We start from the raw sequence: 26,996 nt of genomic DNA, 5'->3' as shown, positions 1-26,996 counted from the left end.
AATAGCCTAATTTAAAGATAAGGCAGCATTGGATCTGGACGGTAAGGAGAATAACGCTGGGAGTTGGAAGAGGTGTGTCGCGATTCTGTAGGTTTGTGAATCGGAGTCGTGTGGCGAATCGCGATTTTGGTTTCATATTGCATATCGTTACAGCCCCAAAGTTAAGTTCTACTTAGTTATTTTGGTGAAAGTAACTCAAAAGTAATACATGAGTAATGTAACGCATTACAATTCTGAAACAGTAATATTGTAAGGTAATGAATTACTTTTAAATAACAGTAACAAGTAATACCTAATGTATTACAGTTTGGAAGTAACTTGCACAACACTGAATTTAAATGCTTAGTTAAAGCTCTGTAGTTTTTGATGATTGAAAAATACAAATAGCTAAACTTTTCTCTAAAGCCTAATGTGCCATATTTACTTACATTTTACCATTATTTTTTCTAAAAAAAAAATCATGTGGATATTTAAGTAAACCTAAGTTTCTTTAGTCCAATGTTCATATTAAAATATTAACAACAATATAAAAGTTATTCTACAACCTAGAATATTCATTCTACAACCATTTTTTTTAACTAAAAGGCCTTTCACTTATCAATCAGAGTGCACCATTTATTTCAGCAAAGTTTTATTTAAAAATAATTAGAGGCCTTAGAAATTCATTGGTGTCAAAAAAACACTGTTCCCTGAAAGCAAGTTAAGTCAAAGTAAGCTTGACCAAGATGACCCATTACCTTAATTTACAACTAGAAATGTTAAAAGAGCTTTAAAAATCTATTTGTAAACTGACATTTAGTCCCTTTCAACAAGTTGGCTGTGGCTGTGTAGCCTCCTACGGACAAGTGTTGCAAATAAGCAGTTTTTGCTTTAACGCTAAAAACAATCTGGTTTGTTCAATGCTGTTGTTATGCCCATATCAAATAAAGATCAAACATTTTTTCCCAAAACGTTCTACTGAAGAACACCCAGTTGTGTGTTTATTTTTTAAAAAAAATAGTTGTGTATTCACATTTAGGTGGTCGTTTGGGTATACGTTATGCAAAGCATTTGGAAAAAAAAAACATTGCTTTTCCTTTAATTTGGACGGAGTATTAAAAAAAACATTGCCTTTCCCTTTAATTTGGACGACACTGGTGCGTGCAACAGCCACTGCGCATGCGCACGAAAAGGTGCAACAGTGGCTGGAGAAAAACAACAACATTCATTGGAACAAGAGGGTGGAACTTATGGCAGTGCGAGACGACCCCAGATTTCACTGATCTAGTCCACATTTGAGCCCCTTTTACTTCGGCTTTATCTGTAAATGTTGTCGAGCCCATGAACCTGGCCAGTCAGAGCGGAGAGGCCGGCTGCAGCCAGCTGCTCTTCGCCAACTTTAACCAGGATAACACGTAAGAAAACAATCACACCACTGCTGCTGGCCTAACAGCCCATCTACACGAAAACAACACAATGTTGTCGGTGTAATCAAAGAATAATTTGCACTGCAGTCGCGCGAAGCTTCGTTCGTTATAATTGCAGGCAGCGCCTTTATCGGTGTCGTGTCTCCTCGCTCGCGTGCAGTGCAGACATAGGGTGACAAAGCGTGCTGCTAACCAGCTAAAACACTGACTGCTATTATTTCCCTCTGTCGGTTAGAATAAGTTGGTGCCCAACAGTTCCCCCTGATGTGGTAATGGCGCTTTGCTTTAATTAAATCAGTCCCCAATTCTGCGCTTGTAAAATAACGTCAGACAAAAATTCACGCACGAGACATGTAGCACTAGCGTCCATGCTAACAAAAAATGATGTATTTGTACTTCTGCAAAGCTTTACGCTCGCCTAACGGTGTAAAATATTTAAATTCTTAATGTCAAACAAAGTTTGGTTGGAATATCGTATTTAGGAAGTGATAAATAGAGCTGTTAGCTGTGTTTTCCAAACTAGGACGACACAGCAAAAGTAGCTCAAATGTTAACAACAATCGAGTAACGTAACTTAAATGCCTTCAAAATAACCTTTGATTCTGAGGGTGTTTTTTTTATGTCAGATAGATCATTTTATTATTTTTAAACGCCATTCGTCTAATTTTCTAAATCATGTAAGTTAACCAGCTGACAAGTTAGTCAAAGCTTATTGTTTAGACAACACTGCCAGTGTTTTTATAAGCTATAACAGCTGCTACATTTCAACTTTACAGAACATATAAAACACTAACGTTACTCTAAAATAGTTTAATGTCTCCAGCCTTTTATATTCAAACATTGCACCACAAGGATTGCAAAATGCCCCTTTAACACATTTCACCATCATGTCAACAACCTGTTTTAGTCATCAAGCAAACCAGTAGACCATAAAAAGTGGATTTGTGTACTGTAGCAATTGATTATTGTTACCTCTTTGCTTTCCAGATCCCTAGCTGTTGGTACCAAGTCTGGGTACAAGTTTTTCTCCTTGTCATCAGTAGACAAATTGGAACAGATCTATGAATGTAGTAAGTTATTTGAGTTTTAATCACTGACAGCATGGCTACTCATGCCTTTTGGCGTGATATGAGTGGGGGATTGAAGGGGCTGATGATGTATTTCTGCTCTCTCTTAAGGTCAGAGATAATCAGAGGCGTAGAAACTATTTGAAAAGTGGGAGTCCTTGAAAATGATAAAAATGAATAGTTCTGGTCCTGGGTGCTGAATGTGCTGAAATTGTATCCATAGAGGCCAACTATTAACCTGATTTTTAGATGTCAGGGACCATATATATCTTATACCGCAATTATGGCACTTCATCAATTTGCTTAATAAAATATTATTGTACATTTTAAAAAAAATAAATAATTAATGGCTAAATCCAGAATAAAGCTTGTCTTCATGACTGTTGTGGTTTAATCTTTAAAAAGTAATGGCCCTGGATGTAGTCTTTTCAAAGCAGCCAGTCAGAAATCGTTAGTTATGATACGCCCTTGGAATCTAATGTTTTTCAACATTGGGGCCTCAGCAACTCTTACTCAAAGTACTTGAAGAAGTACATACGACATGTTTTATTTTCTTGTGTATTTGTCCTCAGCCGACACAGAAGATGTGTGCATCGTGGAGAGATTGTTCTCCAGCAGCCTTGTCGCTATTGTCAGCCTTAAGGCACCTAGGAAGCTGAAGGTCTGTCATTTCAAGAAAGGGACAGAGATATGCAACTACAGCTACTCAAACACTATACTGGCTGTGAAACTAAACAGACAGGTGAGTCAGCAGACGCCCTCTTCCTGTGATGCATGTTTCCTGTATTGTATTTATTTTATTAAGCGTGATCAGACTATCTGAGAATGTTGCAAACCTGCTTTATTTCCACAGAGATTGATAGTGTGTTTAGAGGAGTCACTATACATCCACAACATTAGGGATATGAAAGTACTACATACCATTCGAGAGACCCCTCCGAATCCTTCCGGTGGGTAACGCTGCTTGCCGTCAGTACATCATTGTTGTTTAATACCAGACTTTTCATGTGGAAGTACATGCTGCAGGTTCTTCTTTCATAATGTCTAGGTGCTTTATTTATATTTGGGGAACTGAAAACGTTGGGAAATTATGTTGTGACCAGATAGTAATGGCCTTGTTGTTATAACAATTCGTTGTTGCCATACAGATTTTTAATTTGTGATTATTAATATGTCACTAAACATCTATAGGACTATGTGCCCTGTCAATCAGTAATGACAACTGCTACTTGGCCTATCCGGGAAGTGCAACAATTGGGGAGGTACAAGTTTTTGATACGGTCAACCTGGTAAGTGCTATTTAGTTTAATGATTTGCAATGATTATGGTTTTAAGGGATTGTGTTAAACGCAGTTTGTCAATCTATGTGTGATATTCATCCCCAGAGGGCAGCTAACATGATCCCTGCCCATGATAGCCCACTAGCAGCACTGGCGTTTGATGCAAGCGGGACTAAATTGGCCACAGCCTCTGAGAAGGTACAGCTTTGAGTGTGTGTGTGTGTGTGTGTACGAGTTTGGTTATACTTGTGAGGGCCAAATGTCCAAATATAGTAGCCTGGCTAACGCCAGACCCAATTCTCATTGAGACTTGGGTCTGGGAACCACATGCACAATTTCTCGTATTTGAGGCGTGGTTTACGAATGCCCGGCGCCGTTTATTGGGTGTTAAGAATGTCTATCAAATGCGCCTGTACGTAGCTCATAGCCAATCGTTTCAATTAGAAAAACCCAAGTATTAAGTACAGTCTAACATAGATGTTGAAGTTGTTATTTGCATTGGAAATTGTTTGCGCTTGTACTTCACAAGTTAAAAAAAAAAAATTTTATTTAATGACTAAAGTCAACAACTTTAATCGGGTACGTGTGCACAGCTGAAAGTTATGCTACTAAAGCGGTAGCTGTATATTGATATTGCAAAGCAACACAACTTAGTGGCACTGTGACAACCACAGTAGGTAGTCTACAGGCATAATGACAATATGATATTAATAAATACCACTTACCATTTATAAGTTAAATGGACTTCGTCGACGACGGACCAGGTTGGTACTATACAACTCTGTGGCTAATATGTCTTTGCACTCATCCAGGCCTCGGGACTGCCGAACAGAAGTTGGTATCGACAATATAAATCGCATTTTCTTTCTCGGGACACAGCTGAGCGGCAGATATTCCAAGGTTGACCGCCTCCTGTTCCTGGTCCTCCATTAGGGCGATTAATGGCGAGACAACAATAACGACTGGGTTCTCGCGAAGTTTAACGGCAAAAGCGGCTCTTTTTTCAAAATAAACTTGCATTCTAAACTACTTGGAACAATATTTAAGGCTGCATCAAAAGGTAGCTTCGCGTCTGCTGCCATTTTGAAGATATAAACAAACTGCGGTGTGTGGCATAGATGTCTTCATCGTCTTGCTGCTCCCTCCCCGTTCTGTGATTGGTTCCCTAAATGAGGCGAAAACCTGGGCCATGGTATCCATACTGCCTTTCAGCGTTAATTAAATCGTGCTGCGGGCTACAAATATAGTGGAATATCATTACAACTGATTAGTAATGACATTGAACTGGTCCTTACTAGCTAAAAAGGCGTATAAGTTGGCCAAAACTTGTTGTTTTTTTATCCAAATCTAGTGTTTTTCACCTTTCTGGGATGGGTAGGCGTAGGAGTAGAGGTTGGGTTAGGTGATAGAAAATATCATTAACCTGATAAAAATCATTGGAAGTCTATTCAATGTCCCTATTAATATAGTGATACAAATTTGTGTGTTTTAAAACACTTGTTGAGAGTTTTGTTTTTAAAGTGGGCGATATGCCAGTTTTCACATTATTCACTTGTAATTAATTCAGTGAATCAATTCCAAACTCTGAACTATTTGTTTGCTTTGTCAATCATAAATGTTCACAGAATTCTTCATTATCAAAAAAAAAAAAAATTGTAAAAAATCTATGAAGGTAACTATTGGTCTTTAATACTGTGTTATGGTTAATAGTTCAAGTAAAAGATTAAATGTCATTCTTTCATTGAGATTAAATTGAGATTAACTAACTGTTTTCTAATTTCATATTTTTAAAATGTGATTTATTCCTGTGCTGCATTTTCAGGATCATTACTCCAGTCTTCAGTGTCAAATGATTCTTCAGAAATTATTATAATATGCTGATTTGCTGCTCAAGAAACATTTCTTCTTCTTATTATTATTATTATTATTAATGTTGAAAACAGTTTTAGTGCTTAGAACAATTATTTGAAATATTTTGTAACATTATAAATGTCTTTACTGTCACTTTTGGGCAATTTGCTTCCTTGTTGAATAAAAGATTTAATTAATTTAAAAACAAATCTGACTGAATAGTAATGCTTTCAATATAGTCCATTGTTACATTGTTACACCTTCAGTATTTAAATGAGCTGAATAATGAATTAAGAGTTAACCTTAATTAGTTTAATTTTTCAATCCCTCTCTTTGGTGTTTTTTTAGGGAACCGTGATCCGTGTGTTCTGCATTCCAGAGGGCCAAAAGATCTTTGAGTTCAGGAGGGGAGTAAAGAGGTAGTTAACTATATTCTTCAATCTGTTTTGTATTTATTCAAATAGCCAGGAAATGTGATAAGCACACATAATGAAAACAATGCACTTACTGTAATAATTATCCCTCAACAGATGTGTGAGCATCTGTTCCCTCGCCTTCAGTATGGACGGACTCTATCTGTCTGCCTCAAGCAACACCGAGACAGTTCATATTTTTAAGCTGGAGACCCAGAGAGAGAAGTCAGTGTAATAAGGCCCACTGAAATAAGTGTTTGGGGTTTTTTTTCAGACGACCTTCTCACTTCTTTCTGTGAATTTGTACATCCTTCTTTTTTATTGATAAAATCCTGTTAGAGCATGATTTAAGCATGCATTATGGGCACATATTTCATTTTTATTTTGCAACCATGTTGTCATTTTCAAACTCATATAGGCCTCAGGAGGAGCCCACTACTTGGACGGGATACTTTGGGAAAGTATTGATGGCCTCTACAACATACCTGCCTGCACACGTAACAGAGATGTTCACTCAAGGAAGGGCGTTTGCTACAGTCAGACTGCCCTTTTCAGGTCACAAGAACATCTGCGCTCTGGCCATGTGAGAAAAAACATTCTGAAATAGCACACCAGACCTAAGTTTTTAATACAATCTAGACATGCTTTCAGACTGGTTGCTATTAAGGTCTCTGGTTATCTTGCTTGTGATTGGTTTCTAGAATCCAGAAGATTCCACGTCTGCTGGTGGCTGCAGCCGATGGCTATCTTTACCTGTACAATCTGGACCCACAGGAGGGAGGAGAGTGCACACTAATGAAACAGCATAAGTGAGATCCAGTGTTATCAGGTTGAAACATAATCTATCAGACCATTGGTCTAAATATACACTACAGTTTAAAAACTTTGGGGTCGGTAAGATTTTAAAACGTTTTTTGAAAGAAGTCTCCTTTGCTCACCAAGGCTGCATTTATTTCATCAAAAATACAGTAAAAGTATTTTGAAATATTACGATTGAGATAAAAAAAAATGTATTTAAATATATTTTAAAATGTAATTTATTCCTGTGATGTCAATGATGAATTTTCAGCATCATTACTCCAGTCTTCTGTTACGTGATCCTTCAGAAATCATAATAATATGCTGATGTGCTGCTTAGAAACATTTTTGATTGTTATCAAAAGTTGTACTGCTTAAAGCTGCAGTCTGCAGTTTTTGCTCTTTGTCGCCTTCTCTGTTCGAAATCTGCAATTGCAGTCATTCGCGGAATTATCAACTTTACGTGTTTTGTACTTCAACACCCTTGACACGGCACAGCGTGGATGAACACAATGTTTGAGGAGAGTGTGAGTCTTGTCAGTCACTGCGCCGGTGTCGATACGGACATTCAAAATCATAGATTATTCTTTTTGGAAGTATGACCAACATAATTAATTTACTGGAAAATGTAATCTTTACAAGTAACACCCACTTTGTTCTGGTTCTGACCAACTGGAAAAAAATCATGCAGTAAATCACGCTGACAACTTAAATCTAACAATCGCGTATAAGTTATCATATCACGTAAAACCGTGCAAATTACACTTTGTTCTTAAATTGTTAATGTTAAAAAAGTCAGCATTGCGTGACGACATGTAATATCCTTCCGATATGTATCGGACAATAACACTATTACAAAAACAATAACACTATTACAATAGTGTTATTGTTTTTGCATTGGTCCGGTTGCGGTCTCTTTTTCACTTCGAAGTCCGAACGAAGTCTTTTGCGTTTTGCAGCGGGTGAATCTGTTGTCACTGGTGATTTGTCGTTTGAACCTTTCTGGATCAAATTGATAAGTTTAATTATATCAAGAGCTGTGAGAAAAGGCTATAAATATCCACCTCCAACATCTGCACATGCAATATAGACTCCTTCTTTATGTGTACAGATGTGACGTAATGACTCAATATAGATTATACTAGCCGAGACTCTACTTTGTGTACAGATGTGACGTAATGACGCAAAGACGTGCTCGAATCTCCTGCAGAAATCCACCAGTACCACTGGAATTAAAAACATTATTACAAGCTTAACTTTTTTTTTTTTTGCATATATTGCAGATATTCCAATTACAGTCTCTAAATTAAAAAATACCTTATATTGATATTGATCGGTCAATGTGAATTATGAATTGTCATGTGTACACATTAACCCCCTATGTTAATGTGTTTCCTACTTTAGGTTAGATGGAAGTGTAGAGCCAGCGAATGAAATTCTTGATCAGACCACTCACGACCGGCCACTCGTGGCACAGACCTACAGTGCTGCTGTTGCCAAAGGTAAGAAACTTTCATTTTCTTTTACATAACTGTGTAGAGGGGGAACAAACAAGGGGATAATCCATCAGCCGGAAACTGAAGCTTCATCTGGGGGCCGCCATTGGCCTTCACCTGCAGTTAGCATTCCATTGACTCCCATTCATTTTGGCGTCACTTTGACAGCAAACAACTTTACATTTACATGATGCGGCTTTAAAGACTCCGTTTGTCCATTGTGAAACACGACAATGTATAAAAGGCTCCATTACCTTGTATCTTACGTTATGGTCCCGTAGAATCAGTTTTTGTACAAATAGGCTAACGATTGCGTCATAAAGGCCTGTTTACGCGCGATATGCGTCGACGTTTAATGCCTCGTGATTAAACAATGGGCGCCAATATGAGTGTTCACACCGACGCGAAAAACGCCACGCGCAAAAGCGTGATTTTTAAAAAAGAAAACGCCTCGGGTTGTTTTTTTTGGTTTGACGCGCTGCGTAAAAACCTATCCGACCAATGAGATTGGCGGGTTTGCTCACGTGTCTGGTACTTCTGAAGTGAAGTAAAACACAACTTGTCTTGCCGAGCACACATATGGCGAAGAAGAGATAGCGTACAAGGCAAGATAACTATGGGCAAGATGAATGTTGAGCTGCTGGTCTCGGAGCATAAAGAGCTATATGATAATATTTATATTAGTATTTCTGTAATAATAGTATAGTATAGGGTGACCAACAGTCCTGTTTTTCCGGGACATGTGTAAAACGGTCACTTTGTGCTTTATAGAAATCTGAGTTGAGATGAGAACTGCGCATAGTGTGCGTAATGTCAGTTAGATTTTGACAAGTGAGGAGAGGAGATAACCGCTCTGCCGACTCTTTGTATTCTTTCTTTTATTTTATTTTTCTATTGTGACCAGATGTTTGTTTGTGTGTTTTTTTTTTCTCGCTCGATCCCCATTTAGGCTATGAGGATGAGTGTAATGTTTGAGTGGTTTTATTAAACGCGAGGAAATACGACAACTCTCGTCTCTCGTGCATCTGTTCATCCGACAACTAGTGCTATGTTTTTATCTCTGGGCAACATCTCAACTTTGCTTTACACATGCCCTGTTTCCACGTCCTGTCCTGGCTGTTTTTAAGTGATGAAAATGTCCTGTTTTTCAAAAAAACTGCTGGGAAAGATCAGTTCTACAGCAAAATATAGATGGGCAAGCAAGGTGGATGAGGAAGAAAAACAGGATAAAGAGGATGAAAACTAAAGATATAAATAGATTTTGTTAGTTCATTTTTGTAAGTTTGTGAGAGCTATTTTTTGTTGCATTTGGAGGCATTTCTTTTAGTTATTTATATATTTATTTTTCTAATACAGAAGACATTATTTCTATCATTATTTCATTCGTTTTTTTTTAATCTGTCATAATAAAACATTGAGACATGAATATGATCACCCTAGTACAGTATTCTATTATTATTTCTGTTTTACATTAAGGGCCATCTAATGTCAGGGAATGAATTTGCATGTTCACTCGGCTCATCGTCAGCGAAAAACGCTTGGGTGTGAACACAAAAAGCGTGTTGAAAAACGCGGACGAAAAACGCGCGCCTTAACACGTGACTCTGTCGCACAGTTGAGAAATTACTGTATAGACAGGATACGGAAGTGCAATCGGGGTGACGTGGAGGCATAAAGTCCGACAAAGTCGAAGGAGAAGCCCATAGACAGTCATAAAGTTGCTGCTGCTCATGGACAGCTCATACTCACAATCTCCGGCTCTGCAAGATTTGGTAGGGAATGATTCAGATTCCTCTTGACACAGCTACTAGTAGACGTACAGGTTGCTCACGTCACATCTACATCGTCAAGCTCAGTTTGAGGCCATCAGGAAGTGAGTGCTTCTAATAGACTTCACTTTTCTCCGTTTAGGGCTGCGTTCCAGTCCAAAATTGTCATGCCCTTCACTGGCTAACTTCCCTCCATCTCGTTCACTCAGATGTGCTGGCGGAAACTGCATTGGGCAAGTGGAACGTCCTAAGCCCTTGATCACTTGGAATCAGCTATGGAGTTTATTTATTATTTAGAATTATTATTTTTTTCCCTTTAAGAATTTGTTTAATGCAGCATATGCGGCATAGAGTTGTTTTTGGTGATGATGATTAGACGAGATGCGGTGACATCACAATCGTGTTGCATTATATGGAACTGCCTGAAGTGTACATGTGAAGTAGACTCGCTTGGTCAAAATCGAGGGAACGAGGGTCTTACCATATAAACTTCCCTCGTCCACTTCATGAAGTGGAACGCACTTCAAAATGGCATCAGGGATTCCCCCGAGCGGAAGTGCTTAGGGAAGTTGGCAAGTGCATGTCTAAAAGTGGACTGGAACGCAGGCAAAGTCAATGGGGCCGCTGTGTCCATTTCTTTCACCGTCTATGGGAACAAAGAGTCTAAATTTTAAAATGGCCTGGTATTGTTTTGGTTGTCTCAGGTTACACTGAGGATCAGGGGGCAGTCGGGGGCGCTGGAGTAGAGGACGACATGAACACCTTGCACCTGGACGAAGAGAACGATCAGCCTCCGTTAATCCTGGAAACGGACTGAGCCACTGGCAGAAGATGGAACTGACTGAGTGACATTGCAGAGCGGGGTTTCCTCCTCTGGTGCTGCTATGGGCATGTGTGACCTGATAGAGAAAGGGATTAAAACGGAGATCATTTTAAAGCAAGCCTAGCTGTAGCCTTATTCTGTCTCTTGTTGCGTATAGATGTTTCCCTTCTCCCACCCTTGTGGCTTTATAAAACTTGTGAATTTTTTTCTTTGATTTCCTTTTTTTTTTTAATGCCAGGTTTTGTCCTTAATCAGACCAAAATATGAAATCCAAGCTGCAGGTTTCACATCTCTTAGCTTTGCATGTACTTGTGCCAAGAATAGAAATCCTAGAAAACTTTTGCTTCCATGTGGATGGTTCTGATGTGTTTGCTGGCTATTTCTCCTCATGAACTGTGACGAGCACTCGTGTGGTTGTGCATTTGTGTCTTTTTCAAATGTGATTGAAAGCGAACTGGCTTGCGCCGCCTGCTACGTCACCACACAACTGTGCAGTGTCTGCGATATCCCTTACCAATCATCTGTGGCTCAGTGGCACCGAGATGTGAATTTGTGTCCTGTATTAACAATATACATGATCTGTTAACAACATGATCTGGTTACAATAACTGTTTTTTTACAGTGTTTTTAACTGGCTTAGAGGGTGGATTTTAGTTTTACCCTGACTTACTCCATCTGTAAGTGCACATGCTTTACAAGACTCTATTTTGATTAATCCCTCCCATGCCACATTATGGTTAAACAATTTGGCAGTGGTGGAGACCTCTTTTTGGTTTTGAATTAGCCCTAGTGTCTTCCTTTGGCCTGGACCGATTTCATTGAAGATTTTTTATTATTTTAAGTTCCAAACATTTAAGTAACCTCAGTAGTACATGCGACTGATGAAGGTGTTTATTGTATTGGTTTCAGAAGGAACTTTCCAGTGATGGACGTGGTTTCAAGAGGCTGGCTGTCAGTCATCTTGTTTCCAGAATATTTTGTTTTATTCTTAATGAATGAAGAAAGTTCAAGGCCCTGTCTCTTTGATTTATTCTCAATACCAGCAGCGGACGATTTTCTTATGACGTGGCAGAGCCTCGTTTTAGTTAGGTTGCAATTTTGAGGGCCTTGTCCTTTGCAAAGACGGAAAGCATAATATATCTCACTAAAAATATCCTAATCGTTAGTAAATGGTTGCAGCATTCAGTTTGCAAACAGGGAGTGTTCTCACAGATTTCCCTGTGGACTGCAGTCTGAAGTTAAACCAGGACAGGTCAAATGTAAAATCTGAGGATCTACTGAAAAATTAGAGGACCATGGGTTTATGAATGTGATTACCAAATATTTACAATACAAGCAAACAATAAAGGCTTATGGAGATACTGCCTGAATACTTGGAGCTCTAAAGGATCTTGAGATCATTTTTATGCATGATTGTCTCCTGAGCATGTTTTGATGTTGCATATCAACAAATGTCAACGTCAGTCATCATCAGCCAATGAGCTCTAAACTCCCCCAATGCCACTTTAATCTGTTTTCTAATGATTTTTGTATAAAAATGTAAATTGTTCCATATAAAGATTAAATAAATCCTCTGTTGAAAATGTTTTAGGGTCTTAAATTCAATTTAGAGATTGGTGTTATGTTCCTTATACACAAGTATTGGATTAACACAGGAACGCATGTTAAACTCCCAAGTAGTCAAATTCACTTTATTGGTTTCGACGGCTGTTTATTAAAATCCAATGCAAGGTACCTGCACTAATCAAAGAAAAGCAATCTATGACCAGCATATCAATTCAGACAAATTCTATGTTTGGTTCATCCAGAACCAGTTTCTTGAATCATCATCAGTATAAAATCCTTAAACCTCTTACACTTCAAAACATAATCTTGTAAAAACGTACACACAGCTGCATTAAAAAGGATTAGCCTATTAAAAAGCAAGCAATTTGAATCTCAGACATTTTGTTGAAGGAGAGTCTTCTGTGTCTAGACAATCTTGAGATCTTTCATTGCAGATTCAAGGGTCTGAAACAGAATTACAAAGAATTAGTTATATTTATGCACATTTGCATTTTGACCACTGCTTACCAACTAAATAATGATTATGAAATGCACAAACAAGTTTTACCTTTACATCCCAAATAGCCATGCCTCCATCCATACCAGTGGTGCAGAATTTGGCACACTTGGCTTTTCCACCATTAAGGATTGAGATTTGGCTAAGAAGTGAACAACAACACAGCAAAATGTATTAATAGATCTAGGACTATAAATTTATAGTTGTAGGTGCATGTTTGATATATAAAGTGTGTAATTCAGTGTCACTAGTTGCATCAAATCCTGAGCAGGGCATTTCAACTTCTGCTTAATCAATCTGCTCGCATTACTTACACAGATTTACAATTTGTTGGAATTTAATAACCGGATTGATTGTTGCAGGGATCATAGATATGTATACGGACATTTTTGCAGGCCAAAACCCGGAAACTAGTTAACATTTTTTTAGCACTTCCTGGGTTTTATCGTCCTTAAGTCAATAGGGTTTTTAGAATGGGATTTTGGTCAAATGCCTGAATTAAGGTCTGAAGTTAACACAGGTTGTTAAAGGAATAGTTCACTTTAAAAAAATACTTTTGCTGATAATTTACTCACTCCCATGTCATCCAAGATGTCCATGTCTTTCTTTCTTCAGTTGAAAAGAAATTAAGGTTTTTGATGAAAACGTTCCAGGATTTTTCTCCATATAGTGGACTTCATTGGGAACCAAACGATTCACGGTCCAAAGGAGACTTTCAGTGCAAACTGCAAACTGTTCAAAGGGCTTTAAACGATTCCAGACGATGAATAAGGGTCTTATCAAGCGAAATGATCGCTCATTTTAAAAAAAAACAAAACAAAGGTAAAGTTTTATAAGCTCTAATGGTCGCCTAGCTCTGTTCTCTGATGCGCGTTCGTGACTCTCCTGTTTGAACTTGTTTATCAAAATGAACGAATCTTTTTTCGTGTCATTTGGTTCATTCATCAAACAAGTTGACTCTGGAAAAGATTTGTTCATTTTGATGAACGAGTTTGAACAGGAGAGTCACAAACGCGCTTCACTGAACAGAGCAAAGCGACCATTTGAGCTTGTAAAACTTTTTTGTAACACTTTACAATACGGGTGCACTAATATACATTAATTCATGCTTAACTAATGCACTGATAATCATGAGTTAATGTATAACTAATGAAGAACTAAACCATTAATGAATGATTACTGCATCAGCAACTAATAAAGAGTCTATATGATTAATAGATTAAGTATTACATGAATTGCTATTAATTCAATGTGTCATTGTGTATTAATTCCTTAATAACATATTTTATTAACTAATAGTGTAAATAAATGTGTTAATTACCACAATTAGTCAAAGCTATGCACTTCAACTTCCAGTTGTCTGCTTTAATTAATCATTAGCTAATGATTTGCAAAGGTATCATTATGTTATGACTTTACTTGTTGCGGCACATCATTATTAACTAGTCATTTAGTAATTGTAGTAATTTGCACATGAATTTGCAGTAACAATGAAGTAATTAATCATGTATTAATGCATATTAGTGTACCTGTCATATTATCTGGAAGTTGAAATACAAGGCTTTGGCTCATTCTGGTAATTAACATATTAATTAACACTATTAGTTAAAAAAAATGAGTTATTATGGAATTAATCCACAATTATATATTTAGTTAATAACAATTCATGTATGAACTAATACATTAAACCTACAGACTCTTAATTAGTTCCTAATGTGGTAATCATTAATGAATAGCTTAAATAATCATTAGTTACACATTAATTCAGTATTATTTGTGCATTAGTTAAGCATGAATTAATGCTTATTAATGCACCCGTATTGTAAAGTGTTACCAACCTTTTTTTTAATGAGCGATCATTTTGCTTGATAAGACCCTTACTCATCATCTGAAATCGTTTAAAGCCCTTTGAACAGTTTGCAGTTTGCACTGAAACTGTCTTTTGGACCTTGAACCGTTTGGTTCCCATTGAAGTTCAATGTGGAGAAAAATCCAGGAATGTTTTCATCAAAAAACGTAATTTCTTTTCGACTGAAGAAAGAATGACATAGATATATTTGGCAATATTGTATGATGTACAGTCATGCCAATAAAGCAATTTTGAATTGAAAATTGAAATTGATATATTGGATAACATAGGGGAGAGTAAATTATCAGCAAAATGTTTTTTTAAAAGTGAACTACTCCTTTAATAAGTGGCTTAATGGGGCAACATAGGTTGCCAGGGACAGTAAACGTAAACATTTATAGCCTTAATGTGTTAATAATCGCTCTGGCAATCTTTTCTAACAATTGTTTCAGGGTAACTGGTTTGTGTTTAAATAAATACTGCAAGAGTTATTGTAGTGTTAGTGATGGTGACGGGTGAAGTCATTCGATTCGGCCATGGTGTAGTTGGTTTGTTTCGTTTTTTACTTTTGTCAATTGAATTTAAGCCTCAAAATGCTTCAAAATGGTGTTCTTTTGTAATGTTTATCACAAGGAACTGGCTGTACCTGATGCTGTTCTTGTGCACAGACTCAAGGATTGCTTCCTTGCTGTCTACAGAGGCTTTTTTATCCAAGTTCTGGAAGCGTTCCCTGGCTGTCATGCCCTTTTGAGCACTCTGTTTGGGCACGTCAAGTTTTCCTCCGAAAGACAGGGCTGCATTGTTCGAATCGTAGACAAACAACACAGGGTAGCAGTCGTGGCCCTGAAAAGATATGAAAATCAGGGGACAATCTCTAAACAGATTACCTTGTCATCGAGGTCTGACATCTGAAGATACTTACAGCCGCCACTAGGCTGTTCTCAGTAATGAAAGTCACACACAGAAGAGGCAAGGTTTCAGAAGACAGACTGGCGCAGCTGGCAAGATAAAAAGAAATAATTGGGTACATATGATTTGTTTTAAAGGCAAAAACATGGAGGGCCAGATTTGAAATGCAATCCTCACACAGCAGTCTTTCCTCCCTCGGCCACTGCCACAGTGCTGTCATGGCTGGCCCAGGCCACGCGATTCCCGCTCTCCGAGAAGCAGACGCCGTGCACCCAACCTGAAGTCCCAGTAGATTCGAACATGATCTCTCCAAATGGCATTTTAGAGCCCCATGCTGTTGGAGCAGGCTTCTCCTCTACTTCCTTTATGTAAGCAGAGAAGATCCTGGATGGGGATTTAACAGACGGGAAGTTAATATAACGGCCATATTCAGAAATTATAATGCAGATCAGAATCAACCTAACCTGCATTTAAAGTCACATGATCCAGCTGCCAAAAGGATGTTATTGGGGTGCCAGTCCAAACAAAGGATGGTGGAGCGGATGGGCTTCTTAATGTGCTTGCACACCCACCTAGAATAATGAGAAATTACTTTAAGCATACACTAAGTAATAACATACATTACGGGGGTCCCAAACACGCGGTATTAACTCTATTAATACAAAGTCTGTGGTCTCATAGTGTTTTACATTACGTACAGTTTAGCATTTTGATTTTAGTTTACATAAAAACAAAATATCTCTGAAATTATTTTTTTTGTCTTGTATTTAATTAGACGTAATAATATGAGGACGACCTCTGTGCTGATCAATTTTCCGCTAATTTCTTATTTTGTAAACTGGTATCTGTGCAAAGAATTGTGAGTGAATGGAGGATGTGAAGGATGCATCCTTCAAAATAAGCCGAATGAAGGACAATGGCTGCCATCCAAGGATACTTCAAATTGAGACGGCCTTTGGAGGAGCTTGATGATGTGGCAAACTAAATATGCAGCCTTACTTTTACGCAACCTTTGAATTGATTCATTCAGTAATTGCACAAGTGAGTTTTAGAATCATCCACTAAAAAGTTAGCCTGGCATGCCAGACCTACATCAAGATGTTTGGTCTGGGAACTCATCATTGACAGGGCTCAATCCGAGGGGCGGGATAAATGGTTGTCTTTCAAATTCTCTCTGCACGCAATTGGATAGCGCTACGACTAATCAGAGCAAGGAAGAAGGTGACGACTGAGTCCCATGCGTTTTCCCACCAGCGGAGCAAGTTGATATATTAAAGAGTAACTAAACCCTAAACCAACTTTTTTTGTTAATAATCTGTAAGAATGGAACTTTATTGATACCAGTCATTGTTTCGAGTAACTTTTTAGACATTTGTGTATAAAGTGTTTTATTTCTACAATATATGGCGTAAAAACGTCTTAGTGCTGCCCTCTTTAGGTTGAACGGTGGCTACTGCAGTTGAAATTTTCTATTGGATGTTCCGCACTTCGTGACGTACGCAGGTTTCAGCTCACCACGCTCTTGGTATGAGCTATGCCGTGGGCATCAGGAGTTGGAATTGCGAGTATTAAAAACAATCAGGATTGAGTGTTTTAGCATCTATTTCGTCCCCTCTATCTCCGCTGGGGTCTGTCCACTTTTTCAGTATTTTTCAAATATTGCCAGTGGGTGGAGTCAGGCTCTGACCAGGGGTTTAGTTATCCTCATAGACGGTTATCCTTTAAACCTTTACCGTATCCAGTCGGCAAAACTCCGAACACATCTTTTTTTTTTTTCAAGTAGCAGTGAACCGTTACAACTCTGACGTCATTATGATAAGCCCGCCCGCCAACTCTATACCATAGCTCTATACACGATGTGATTGGCCCGACCAGTTTGGTTTTTCCAACTAAAATATCTATGGAGAGTTGCTAGACCACACTGTCTATATTTCTAGGCTACTGAAAAGTATTTGTTCAAAAACACTGACTTCTTCAGGAACTAAACAAGTGACCATTGCTGAATTTCGAAACCACGTATCTTACTACTTTTGCCATATTTTTCCATGGCAAAAATAGTAATAAACTAATATGCAGTATCAAATTCAGCATGTATGGTTGATTGAATCATTAAACCATGATTCATTGAAAAACATGGATTCGTACAGGAATGAAACGAGTGAGTGAGTTATAAAAATAATTTGTTAAAAAGAATAATTTAGGAATGCCACCTCCACTGTTGATCTATAATTTTCACCATGTCAGCCAACAAAAATAGATCCAGCTACTGTCTAAATGATAGTTATTCGATATTAACAATGTTATTTGAACAATTGTATTAAAAGCAATAATATCACACTTGCAGTTTGGATATGATTGCTTGCAACCAAAACAGCGATGTCTTAAATATTGTATAGAGTAGTCATCCAAGGCTCAATGCTATCACTTAATGAGTTATCATTTAATGTGTAATGTGCAACCTATTATCCAGCATTGTTGCACTTGGAAGAGTCTGAAAGTGAAGAATCAATTGAGAAAGGTTCAGCATTGGACAGTACTAGCATCCTCTGCAGTGCATTTCTAGTCCTATCATTCTAAACACTGCTTTAATCTGAATCATAGCGAAATGAGAGAGAGCCCATCTGCCTCATAAGTAGATTAACCACCATCAGCTTTTTTTTCCTGCCAGAAAAGGCTTAATATAACTGATACTCACCAGTCATTTTCCTGCTCAAAATAGCACACCGAGATTAGACGTGAGCCACTTCCCACAGCAAACTTGTTTTCTTTGGGAGACCAGGTCACACAGCGGGCAGCACGGTTGATCCTGAGAATGACCAGGGTGGGCTTCCATGCGTCTCCCTTTAGGGTCCAGACGTATGCGTTACGGTCGGTGCCGCAGGTGACGATGCGATTGCTCTCAGGGGCCCAGTCAATGCCTGGTTGATGGAAACGTCTTAGATGACAATGTTTTGTTCACATCAATGGTCTGTTGTCGTGTAGGTCAGATAAACCTTCTAAACTTACCAGTAACCTGGCCATTGTGCTCCTTCAACACATGGATTTTGTTCCAGTTGCTTCCGTCCTTCTTGTAGATATGGACTTTGTGGTTATTAGGACACAGTGCTATTTCTAAAGGAGACCGAAATATAAGACAAAAGCATTTGGGCTTGATTGTTTTGGATAACAGTAGGCTACTTGTTTAAAGTTTATTAGTGGCACTATTGCTATTTGGTTATACTGGGGTTTGGGTGTTATAACCTATTAAACTTTGAAATGTAAGGTTTGGATTTTTAACTATCATGAAAAACTTCCTGTTATCTACCATTGAAATGGACTACATATAGGGAAAAATGGGTTGGCTCTTTTGACGTGGTGAGAGACCTTAATTAATACACCTTAATAGCATTGCAAAATCACGCCAGCTAACTAACTGAAACACCCTAATATTATGGCAGGCATCGCTTATGTGTTCCTCTTCAGCATTTAATCCTGCAGACAGAATATGTTTTTGCAGAACGGATCAAAGTTTCCACATTCCAAGTCGTCATAGCTGGGTAACCTTATATAGCAGTGAATGCAAGATGACAAAAATATGATTTTTATATTTCCATTTGAAAAAAATCAGTGATAGCATTTCCACAAATTTCCAAAAGAAGGGATATTTCAGGCCTTTATGTGTTATATTTTGATGATTATCGCTTACTATGAAAACCTCCTCACAATATTCTAATATTGAATTTGGGGTTTTCATAAACTGTAAGCCATAATCATCAAAATTATAACAAATTAAGGCTTGAAATATCTCACTTTGCATATAATGAGTCTATATAATATATTAGTTTCACCTTTTAAATTGAATTACTAAACAAATTAACTTTTGCACAATATTCAAATTTTTCGAATTTCACCTGTATAGTAAGATTTATTAAAGCAGTCAAGAGACAGATATCAAATCTGTCTATCAAATCAAAAACCCTCGGGAGTTGTTTTAGATACACCCTTGCAGCAGCGTTAATTTTATTTTGTCATTTACTGAAAGGGTAATAACACAAAGTAGGCCTATAGCGTTATAAATATGTATTGATATATATATATATATATATATATATATATATAGGCTATATTAAAAACTTTATAGATTTGCGATGTTGTGGAAAGGCATTATCAAAATCTGTGAAAATTGTTTAAAATTGAAATATTGTTTAAAAGATAATGGCCTGTCCCAAAACCCACAATGGGCTCTATGCACGGCGGTATTTCCGGTGAAGGTCTAAGGATGCTCGATAACTTCCGCCGATCGTAGAGTCCAATGCAATACCGAGAATTTATATTTAATTTATACTCCATGGTTATTCTAAAGAAACGTTAGTCACAAAAACAGACACCCCTCGTTGTGTTTATGCTTCTTTTTAAAATTATATTAAATAAACATAACAATATATAAAATTACATCTAAACGTATGAAAGTTTCGTTAGACGGGACAGTAAACTTTGAAGACTCTGCCATAATCCCGTTTTCCTCAGTTTTCCCCAACCGGAAACTGAACAGAATCTTGCGTCAAATGCGGAATTTATGCGTGCATGGTGCAGCCCATTGCGTTCTTGAAACACTTGCGCGCGACAGGAAGTGTGGCTCTGTGGCCTTGACGCTCACTAAATCCACACTATCGCTAATACTGCCTCTGATGGGGATAAAAAAATACAAACTTTAAGTGTGTGCCATATTGGGTAATCCGAAGTTTTACACACGCTTGCAGTCTTCACACCAACAGTTGTACACTCGGTCCAAATAACGGAAATATGTAGCGAAGACAGGCCTAAATGCTGAATTCGGACATTGTATTTCCTGCTACAGCAGATGTGTTCCACATTTTTCATAGGTGAGCTAAAACACGCATGTTTTTAACAGCAGTTAAACTTAAAAGTCATTCTCAGTCGTCTCATTTCCCCACTGTTGCTCTGCGGTCTGCTGAAGACGTACGACATCAGCTCAGCAACAAAGCACCATTCATGGTAAAACAGGAAGTCTGGGGGGAATTAGTTATTACTGCTTCTCTCATCAGCATGGAAAGAAAAGCAGGGCGGCAGCAGTGAAAAGACACAACTTTGAGATTTAGAATTTCTGCTTTTAAAAAAAAAAAAAAAAAAAAGACAGTGTCTTAATTAAACCATAAAGGTTCTTATTTGCCTTTTTAACAGCAGCCATACTTTACTTTTAATGCTGAAGGATTCTAACTGGCATCATAAACCGTAGAAAACCATAAAAACAAGAGTGCATGCTGCACGTATATCCATTTTCCTGAAGGAAGTGCAGCAGAAAAATATAACCATTCAGTAAAGATTCTAATGGGCTCTCAAGGGCCAAATGGTGGTTCAAATGATGGTTTACAAAAACAAAAGTAAAACTTTAAGTAGGACAAGAAAGGCAATCTTTGTGAGGAAATGTTAAACATTGGTTCACAGTTCACGTCTCATTCAAATCTTTCCTCAAAAGACATACTTGATTCATGATCAAATGAGTTTTGGAGACCAAATCATTTGTATATTCAGCAAAGATGCTCCCACAAGATTACACAGTTCAGATGCTGAGTGATATATTTAGCCCTAGAGACTGGGAACTGCTCCAAAGATGCTGCGAGGAGTACGAGAACTTACGAGTTCGGTCCTTGTTCCAGGCATGGCAGCTGATAGGTTCAAGAAGAAAACTGTGATAAGCCATGATTGCTTTTTCCTGCAAATGAAAAATAGAAGTAATTTTGAAATGAAATGGTAAAAACGTTGATGTTCAAGCTAAACCAAATTACAGGTTCACTTCCGTAGAGACATATCACTAAAATGGAGAACTGTAGAACTTCCTACTAAAAATCTTGTACATTTTATTTCCTGTTTTTGACTTCTATCTCTGTAGGTTATACTTGTCTTTGCAACTGCAAATGTGTTCGCCCTCAATGTTTGTAGTAAATTAAAACCAAACCAGAAAGGAATGTGACAAAGCCAGACGCTCAGTTGTCCACTCACAAGAAAACCCCATAAAACACCTATATCTTAGGTTTCCGTTTAAAACATGTAACGGTCCTCTCTGCTGGGGAAGTTTGTAGCAATGAGTTGTAAAATCTGTAAAATCTCTGGCTACACAGCTAAAGACACAGAAACATACTTTCTAGTTGTCATTCTGCATGTTAATGCATGTTAGTGAGGTCACACAAACACCAGCAGTCAAAACCTAGATTGCTCCACTGTTGAAAAAAAAAAAAAAAATCTTCCACATTCAGATAAACAAAACCATATGTTATTCTACTTACCCTGGAAAGCGTAAAAACAGAGATGTGTGTGGGGGGGTTGAGAAAGCCTGCAACAGAAGCCTGAGTTCGTGGACTCTGAGCAGTCAACACAAACGCTGGCTTTGCTCTGAATGAACTAAAGTATTTCCTTGGTCGTTTTTCTCTCCAAATATGCACTACTTCCCCTTCCCTGTTAGAAGCATATAACCACTTCCTTGTGTGGGCGGCTGTCTGCAGATGAGGAGGGTTTTCAGTTCAACTCCCCTTAACATTCTCCTTGGTTGCATGTACAACCCTTGTTCTTTTTAAACCTTGAATCTGCAGTTGATTTATGGTTACTATCAAAAACAATACTGTTTTGAATATGGTGACATCAAAAACTGTATAACCCATCCTTGGGATGCAAACTGAGAGCTGTGTATATCTAAGCCAAGTTGTTTCCTGTTAGCATGGAAAAGGCAGTCGATCTCAGTGATACAAAGGCATTGAATCAAACAGAATGAGACAACATTGGCAAATGGTGTGTAGTATACGTCATTTATTTCTAGCAGACCATTTACATAAAATTCTCCTTTTAATTTAACTCGTCTTAAGATCCCCAGGAGAGCCAGAACATCTTGATCAACCATCACACACTCCTGTGGTGCCAGCTTTGGCATAGATTTTTTTTTTTTTAATAAAAAAACAAACAAACAAACAAAAAGAAAACAAAAATCCTAATCCCCTTTTCCATTAGTGTTTCCGTTTTTTAATAGTGTCACACATCAGTTCACACCACTGCTCAGTGCTTTTTTTTATTTATTTAAAAACTTTCAGAAGTGTTATCGGAAATCTCCTTGTTAGTCTTCAAGCTGCATTGCTTGTGCTGTGTCATGCTAGATCGGTGCGAGTTTTACATGATCCGCAGGCCCTGGATTGAAGACTCTAAGGTCTGTGGAAAGAATTAAGCAAACATGGTAATAAATCAGGTTAACTGTGACTCGAAGGAAAAATGGAGGCAAATGAATGGCATGAAAGTTAAAGGCATCTTACAAAAAAAAAATACAAACCTTGAAATCCCATATGGTCATTGCTCCGTCAATTCCTGTAGTGCAGAATTTGCGACAATCTCTTTTGTCTCCTTCATATATAGACACTTGGCTGCAAAGTAAAAATTGTTTTTTTTTAACTGTACGCAATTACAAAAAACAAACAAAATTAATAATAATTTAAATATAAAGTTAAAGTGGTCAGTGTAATTTTTTGAAAGAAATTTTAATTTTTTTTTCAAGGCTCCATTTATTTGAACAAAACTACAGTAAAAACAATAATATTGCGAAACAATTTAAAATAACAGTTTTATATTCGAATATTTTTTTAATGTGATTAATGTGACTGAATTTTCAGCATCATTACTTGTCGCATGATCCTTCAGAAATCATTCTAATAAGCTGATTTGATGCTATTATTAATGTTGAAAACAGTTTAATATTTTTGTGGAAAAAAAATTTTTTTTTTAAGGATTATTTTATGAATAGAAAGTTAAACAGCATTTGTATGAAATAAATGCTTTTGTAACAATATAAATGTCTTTCACTTTTAATCAACTACATTTTAATTAATTGAATTAATCTCTTTTTTTTTAAAGGAGTACCTCCACACTCTTGAAAGGCAATGTTTATATATCATTTTCAAATAATTTGGCTTACGTGATGCTGTTCTGATGCAGGGTTTCTAGGGTGCTGTTGCGGTCCTCAGTGGTGGCCCTCTTGTCCATGTTGCGGAAGCGCTCCATGGCAGAAATGTTGCGCTGGATGCTTTGCTTTGGAATGTCCAACTTGGATATGAAGGTCAAGGTCCCACCATCATCAAAACTGAACAGCATAGGGCAGCAGTCATGACCCTAATGGAAAACACTCAAGATTAGGTCCTGAAAAAGGCAGTCACCTCTAAAGTACAACACAACAAACACGTTTCAACCAAGGAAAAAAAAAAAGGGTTCTTACTGCTGCCACAATGTTGTTCTCGGAAACAAAAGTCACACTCAAAAGCGCAAGGAATTCTGTCTTCAACTGACTTGGCCTGCAAAACAGAAGCAAGGTATTAGTCATTAGTTAGCATGACATATTTCAACCAGGACGGTTTAAAAAGTCAGAAATTCTAAACACGCCAACCATTTCCAATACTAACGTTGAGCTTATTGTGGGGTCCACTACAGTGACAGTGCTGTCATGGCTGACCCAAGCCAGTCTGTTCCCACTGGCTGAGAAACAGACACTGTGAACCCATCCTCCACTTCCTGCCCCGCCAAACTCTGCCATCACCTGCCCAAAGGGCATCTTGGACCCCCATGGGGTTGGAGCCGGTTTCTCATCCACCTCCTTGATGTAGGCAGAGAATACCCTAAGAAACGAACACACAAATATGATTCGGACCGCTAATAAAAGGTTTATTTCTATGCTCAGAGACAGGTTTCAATATACAAAGTCGCACCTGCATTTGAAGTCACATGACCCAGCTGCCAGAAGCACATTATTTGGATGCCAGTCTAAACTGAGGACAGTTGAACGTATGGGTTTCTTGATGTGTTTACTAACCCACCTAAAAAAAAGAAAAAAAGTTATAAGACCTGTAAGGCAAAACAATCAATGCAGCCCAATGTACTGTATCATCTGTGACCTACCAATCATTTTCAGACTCAAAGTAGCAAACGGATATGAGTCGTGCTCCGCTCCCCACTGCAAACTTGTTCTCCAGCGGAGACCATTTCACAAACGTGGCCGCACGGTTGATCCTGAGAATAACAAGGGTGGGTTTCCACACGCCGTCCTTTTGACTCCATACGTAAGCATTCCGGTCCGCTCCACAAGTCACAATACGATCACTTTTAGGAGCCCAGTCAATGCCTCCAAAAAACAAACAAAAAAAAGGTTAACGGGCCATTTCAACATAATAACTTAGAAAATGTAACATTCAGTTTGCAGGGGCTTTTACCTGTGATGTGCCCATTGTGTTCTTTTAATTCATGAGCTTTCACCCACTGATTTCCACTTTTCTTGTATATATGGACTTCGTGATTGTTTGGACTGATAGCAATTTCTGTTATTGAAAAACAAAACATGAGAAGTTCAACATTTATAAAAGCATGGATACAGACAACATCTATGAATAAAAAGCTTTCTTACGGGTCCTGTCCCGGTTCCATGCGTGGCATGTGATGGGTTCCAACAAAAACTGGTGGAGTGACATGATCTTCAAATAGTTTGCTCCTCAGCCTGAAAAGAAACATAACCATATTTGATTGCTATGCCAGTAATATTACAACTAAGAGTATACTTGTTGGTTGAGCTGTTTAGTTTTGATATTTACATTTATTCATTTAGCAGGAAAAATGTAAGGTTTCTCTAACTGGTAGGCGGGCAGCAGGAAATTAAAAACCCGGATTTGAGCTGGAGAAGAGCGATTATGAAAGACATGAGGGGAATCTTTGGCTGAATCCGAAATTATTTTGAATAAGTATTTACTCCATGACTGGGTTTGTGGTAGTATCAATGTAATCTGGTTACATTTGTCATGTTGTCATTATCATGTGTCAGTTATGGCTTCACTGCCATTCATAATTCCTCTCCCGTGGCCTCATGGGATAGTAAAGTGTCCATCATATGAACACTTCAAAATCTTGCAGGAAAAAGTACGTCATCTGGGTCTTTTAGGAGTAGCATATCTTTTGTCACCCAATTGTATAGTTGGGAAGTATGGTATGCAAAATCTGATGCAACCCTTTCACTCCACTCCACTCTTACAGGTTATTCCAGTCCGGATTTTAGTGTGCGCATCGCTTAATGTTTTGGCTTCTTTTTCAACTATATGCTTTGACGGAGAATAAATATATGAATTAACTGGACGAGTTTTACTTAACATTAATTATTTTCTAATTCAATATTTATTGCGAGTGGGATAAAAGTACCACACTCGCAACAGTGGATAACCATGCACTCTAGATTTAGTTGTAAATGGCCTCATAAGTTTCAAAAACAGTGTAAACCAGCACTGATAATTTGGCATGCCAAGGTTAAATCACATCCATCAGTCTATGTCCACAACCACAAATGCATTGTTTTTAGTGTGTAATCATATACTTAAGCAAAAATCGCTTGTTCAACCGGCAAAACCTGATGACGGCTGTCAGTTCCCAGTTTTAGGGCGTGGGTGAGGCAGAAGATCAATATCTGATGCCGTGGGCTTCTGTTCGGGAGCTGTCTGCCTGCTACATTAGCCTCAAGCTAACGCGAAAAACAGATTTATTTCAAGTAAAATGACACAGAATGCCGGAAAAGAGACGCCGGGTTTAAAGATATTGCTCTGTAGCACCTTATACAAATGTAACACAGTTATAATGCGAGTGAAGTTACACAATGTTCGTGGTCTGTTAAATTTGAGGATCAGGAAGGCCTTGCTCAAGATGCCGGTTGAGTCCGCTCCCTGCTGTCGGAAAAAGGCATGACACGGGCCTCATTTACCTGAACCGATGTTCCGCTTCTTGTGGAAATATTCGTAAGGATGTTCGCTCTCGGTTGTTCAGCTGGTGGACGGACTTGAATTCGCGGACTCTGGACAGTCGACACGAATTCACTCCGACTGCTTTCTCGCTCCCTGATTTCGGCCTGTCAAGGAATCCAGGAAATGGCACACACAGCTCAGCGCGCATGCGTACGCACGGCAGAACGGTGGGCGTGTCCGTGGGCAAGTCATTCAGAAGACAATGGTGAGGGATGGGAGAGTACGAGCAGGCCAGGGTTCAAAAGAGTGTTCAACCTTCAATCTTAGACGGATTATTCAGGTTATTCTTATTAATATGTTTCTGATAAGGACTCGTCCTTTTAAATCTGTCCTATATTACAACGTCGTGTGCATTGCCGTCTCACCAAATTTGATTAAAGTGGGATGGATTCTGCACACGTTCATAAATCTAAAATATAGCAACGGTCCATTACACCAAATGCAAAATTACCGTTACCAAAATTAAAACTT

General features: G+C 38.1%; 3 protein-coding genes across 3 annotated transcripts; 1 reads left to right on the top strand and 2 right to left on the bottom strand.

Moving 5' to 3' along the window:
- The first annotated feature begins 1,172 nt into the window (after nucleotides 1-1,172).
- On the top strand, nucleotides 1,173-11,494 carry wipi2 (WD repeat domain, phosphoinositide interacting 2). Its single transcript, XM_039687774.2, has 12 exons — nucleotides 1,173-1,394; nucleotides 2,394-2,476; nucleotides 3,046-3,215; nucleotides 3,327-3,423; nucleotides 3,665-3,762; nucleotides 3,859-3,951; nucleotides 5,953-6,023; nucleotides 6,135-6,242; nucleotides 6,436-6,600; nucleotides 6,719-6,826; nucleotides 8,220-8,317; nucleotides 10,785-11,494. Exons 1-12 carry the CDS (start codon nucleotides 1,321-1,323, stop codon nucleotides 10,895-10,897), a joined length of 1,278 nt encoding a protein of 425 aa, XP_039543708.1. The 5' UTR covers nucleotides 1,173-1,320; the 3' UTR covers nucleotides 10,898-11,494.
- Nucleotides 11,495-12,580: 1,086 nt separating this feature from the next.
- On the bottom strand, nucleotides 12,581-22,143 carry arpc1b (actin related protein 2/3 complex, subunit 1B). The gene is made up of 10 exons (XM_039687776.2): nucleotides 22,008-22,143; nucleotides 21,361-21,436; nucleotides 18,730-18,834; nucleotides 18,419-18,641; nucleotides 16,188-16,295; nucleotides 15,901-16,107; nucleotides 15,737-15,812; nucleotides 15,461-15,657; nucleotides 13,017-13,107; nucleotides 12,581-12,913 (listed from the first exon to the last, which is right to left on the bottom strand). The coding sequence occupies exons 2-10, from the start codon at nucleotides 21,422-21,424 to the stop codon at nucleotides 12,875-12,877; spliced, it is 1,110 nt and encodes a 369-aa protein (XP_039543710.2). The 5' UTR covers nucleotides 21,425-21,436; nucleotides 22,008-22,143; the 3' UTR covers nucleotides 12,581-12,874.
- Nucleotides 22,144-22,509: 366 nt separating this feature from the next.
- Nucleotides 22,510-26,661, bottom strand: arpc1a (actin related protein 2/3 complex, subunit 1A). The gene is made up of 10 exons (XM_039687775.2): nucleotides 26,486-26,661; nucleotides 25,151-25,240; nucleotides 24,960-25,064; nucleotides 24,649-24,871; nucleotides 24,459-24,566; nucleotides 24,156-24,368; nucleotides 23,972-24,047; nucleotides 23,675-23,868; nucleotides 23,036-23,126; nucleotides 22,510-22,917 (listed from the first exon to the last, which is right to left on the bottom strand). The coding sequence occupies exons 2-10, from the start codon at nucleotides 25,212-25,214 to the stop codon at nucleotides 22,879-22,881; spliced, it is 1,113 nt and encodes a 370-aa protein (XP_039543709.1). The 5' UTR covers nucleotides 25,215-25,240; nucleotides 26,486-26,661; the 3' UTR covers nucleotides 22,510-22,878.
- Between the last annotated feature and the right edge of the window lie 335 nt (nucleotides 26,662-26,996).

Source organism: Pimephales promelas, chromosome 3 (genome assembly GCF_988280905.1).
Source record: "Pimephales promelas chromosome 3, fPimPro1.hap1.1, whole genome shotgun sequence".
NCBI lineage: Eukaryota > Metazoa > Chordata > Actinopteri > Cypriniformes > Leuciscidae > Pimephales > Pimephales promelas.
This window is presented reverse-complemented; position numbering and strand designations above follow the sequence as displayed.